Here is a 2,678-nt window from a genome sequence, read left to right as displayed (position 1 = left end):
TAGTGTCATTCGATGATATGCACGCTTCAAATTTGGAAAGGTTCGCTTTTCTATAGCCTTCATAACTTGAATTGTCTATCGTTCTGAGCCCACAATACTACACATGTATGGAATACAAAATAAATTTGTAAAAATGCTGGTACAAGATCGATGCTAAGCGAAATTAGTGAGCAGTGGCTTTGAAATATCATATTTTAAGTGAGCAAAAATAAAGTTGTCAGCAACTTTGGTTTGAGCACTGACTGAGATATTAACAGTTTTTCGCAGAAAGTTAACCCAACAATTCACTACTTAAAAGTATTGCAATTAAAACTTATTATATATGTTAGTAATAACTAGAATATAGTTAATAGTTAGTATAAAAATATATATTATATAAACATAAATATATATAATATAAAATATTAAGAATTAAACCCATGAATTAGGTAACGTATTTTTATTAAAAGAGGACGTCAACACAAGCTAATATAAAGTTTTATATGTAATCTTAGTCCTTGAAATATCCTTTCTAACTCAAATTCTATTTTAAGCTGCAGCAAATCATTTGAGTCTTGAAATCCATATATTTGTTACTGTATAACCGCTAATTGTGGGTTCCTGAAATATCTACCATCTGCTGAAATGTTTCTCAATATTCACCACTCAAATGTAAGCGTCACACGCCTACCTGCCTGTTGTTCTTAGCCATCAAAGAAAAGGTCACTTAGTACGCTAACGATTTTTACTCAGCGTCGCTCTTTTACCTGAGATGACATTACTAAATTTCTCTACAATAATTTTTTGTAAGGACTAGGTTAGATAGTCTATCTTCTATTGTTTTCGATCTCCATTATTTTTGCGTTACTAAACTTTAGAACAAAAGCCTTTTTGACATTATTATATATCGGTTATGTCAGTTATTATACTTTTCCCGACCTTGATTTTGTAACCGCACTTTTGACATTAGTTTAATTTAGTGAAAGTTATAACAACAGAAAAATACCTTTGGGTATAAATACGAGAAACTTTAAAGCAAAAGTCATCAGTCATCTTTTGGCTTCCAAATAGAATATCACTAGAGAATTTAATTTACCTCGCAACCACTCAGCTCTTTAAAAATTTATACACAATGGCCCAACACTTGGAATCCAACTTCTCAATTCGTAGTTTGTTAGCGACCAATGACGGTACCAACACAGCGCTGACACCACCACCATCTGACGACGATTCGATGTCGTCTAACGAAGACAACTGTGTAAGTCGACCTAACTACACTTACAGTGCGTTGGTGACCATGGCGATACGTAGCAGTCCTGAGGGCAAACTGACGTTGAGTTCTATACAAAACTGGATCAGTGAAAACTTCCCTTACTACAGGAAAAATGAGCAGGGTTGGCAGAATCAGATACGGCAGACGCTGAGCACGAACTCCTGCTTCTGTAAAATTCCACGACCTATGAGCGATCCTGGGCGTGGAAATTATTGGGCCATTAGTCCAGAGGTAGGAGCACTTCATGCTCAGCAAAAGATTGTTGGCAGTGGGACCGGGGTCGGGGTGTTGCTGAATGGTGTGCCACATCCGCAGGCACCAAATGCTGTGTATTTCCCCACGCCGCACGAGATACAGGGTGTCCAACAGTCTATGTTGGCTCAGGCAATGCAGGAACAACATGGCTGGTACCAATACCACCTGCAACAATCGCAACTTCTACAGCAACAACTCACAGTACTGCAACAACAGCAGTATCAGGAAGTCTATCAAAGATATGTTTTCCACCAACAACAAATCGCTTTTCTAAGCACTCAGCAAATATCAGCCTAAGTAAAATGTCGGAACAGTGTTTTTGTATTACAAGCGGTTATATTACAATAGCAACTGCAGCAGCAACATGCTCAACAGTGGTACGCAGAAGTATATCAGAAAGAAAGTGCTATTTGACTTATACACTCTAATAGTTTGTGATATTAGTTTAAGAATTATAGTAGATATAATAATATTATAAGTTAATAAAATGTGAAATAAAAGACAAAAGATATAATAATTTTATTTTTCTTATTAAAATTAGCCGTGTTGGTAGAAGTCAGGTAATATTTTGAATTCCTTAAGTTTGCCTTTTCTATTATTGTATATTCTGTAATGATTGTTTGAGATGAGAAGGAATTAAATTTATTGACAACTTCATGACTCTCTTCGCATGTGATGTGATTTTTACTCTCTCATATTTAGTTATACGGCATTTGTTGAACTTGCTGCTTTAAATCTTTGCCGTGGTAAAGTCTAAAATTCTTGAGAAGATTTTTAGATAGTCGTTTGACTTTCAAAAATCTGCGTTGCTTTGACAGCTATAAATATTTGTTGGAAGTAGAACCTTCGAGAAAAGTCCGTCATTTTTGAAGTGATGGATGGCTTTATTCAATAACTACTGACCACATATAAAAAATAGGTCACGCAAAAATTTAGTAAGTCTGTTAAACTTCGCATTATTATTCCATTCCAAGCTTTTCAGGCCTGTGAGTTTTAATCTAGTATTGACTGCTTGTTCTCCGTTACTCCTCTACCCTGTCCAATATTTCATCAGTGGTCATACTATGAAGACATCTCGAATATTTAACAACAGTTATGCTCAAAAAATCTGCATCGACCATTAAAGTTTTGGTGATTCTTGATTTTCCAACTCCTTTGCTTCATTTATTTA

At 35.4% G+C, this 2,678-nt stretch overlaps 1 protein-coding gene across 1 annotated transcript; it reads left to right on the top strand.

The window, feature by feature from the left end:
- Positions 1–1,041: 1,041 nt before the first annotated feature.
- LOC106624605 (forkhead box protein I3-like) lies at positions 1,042–1,990 on the top strand. Its single transcript, XM_014244353.3, has one exon. It carries the CDS (start codon positions 1,112–1,114, stop codon positions 1,802–1,804), a length of 693 nt encoding a protein of 230 aa, XP_014099828.1. The 5' UTR covers positions 1,042–1,111; the 3' UTR covers positions 1,805–1,990.
- Positions 1,991–2,678: the final 688 nt, after the last annotated feature.

This window comes from Bactrocera oleae, chromosome 6 (assembly GCF_042242935.1).
Source record: "Bactrocera oleae isolate idBacOlea1 chromosome 6, idBacOlea1, whole genome shotgun sequence".
Classification (NCBI taxonomy): Eukaryota; Metazoa; Arthropoda; class Insecta; order Diptera; family Tephritidae; genus Bactrocera; species Bactrocera oleae.
This window is presented reverse-complemented; position numbering and strand designations above follow the sequence as displayed.

Bases quoted from the DNA above. Each gene is read 5' to 3' on its own strand.
- LOC106624605 (XM_014244353.3), top strand. From the start codon at position 1,112: ATGGCCCAACACTTGGAATCCAACTTCTCAATTCGTAGTTTGTTAGCG.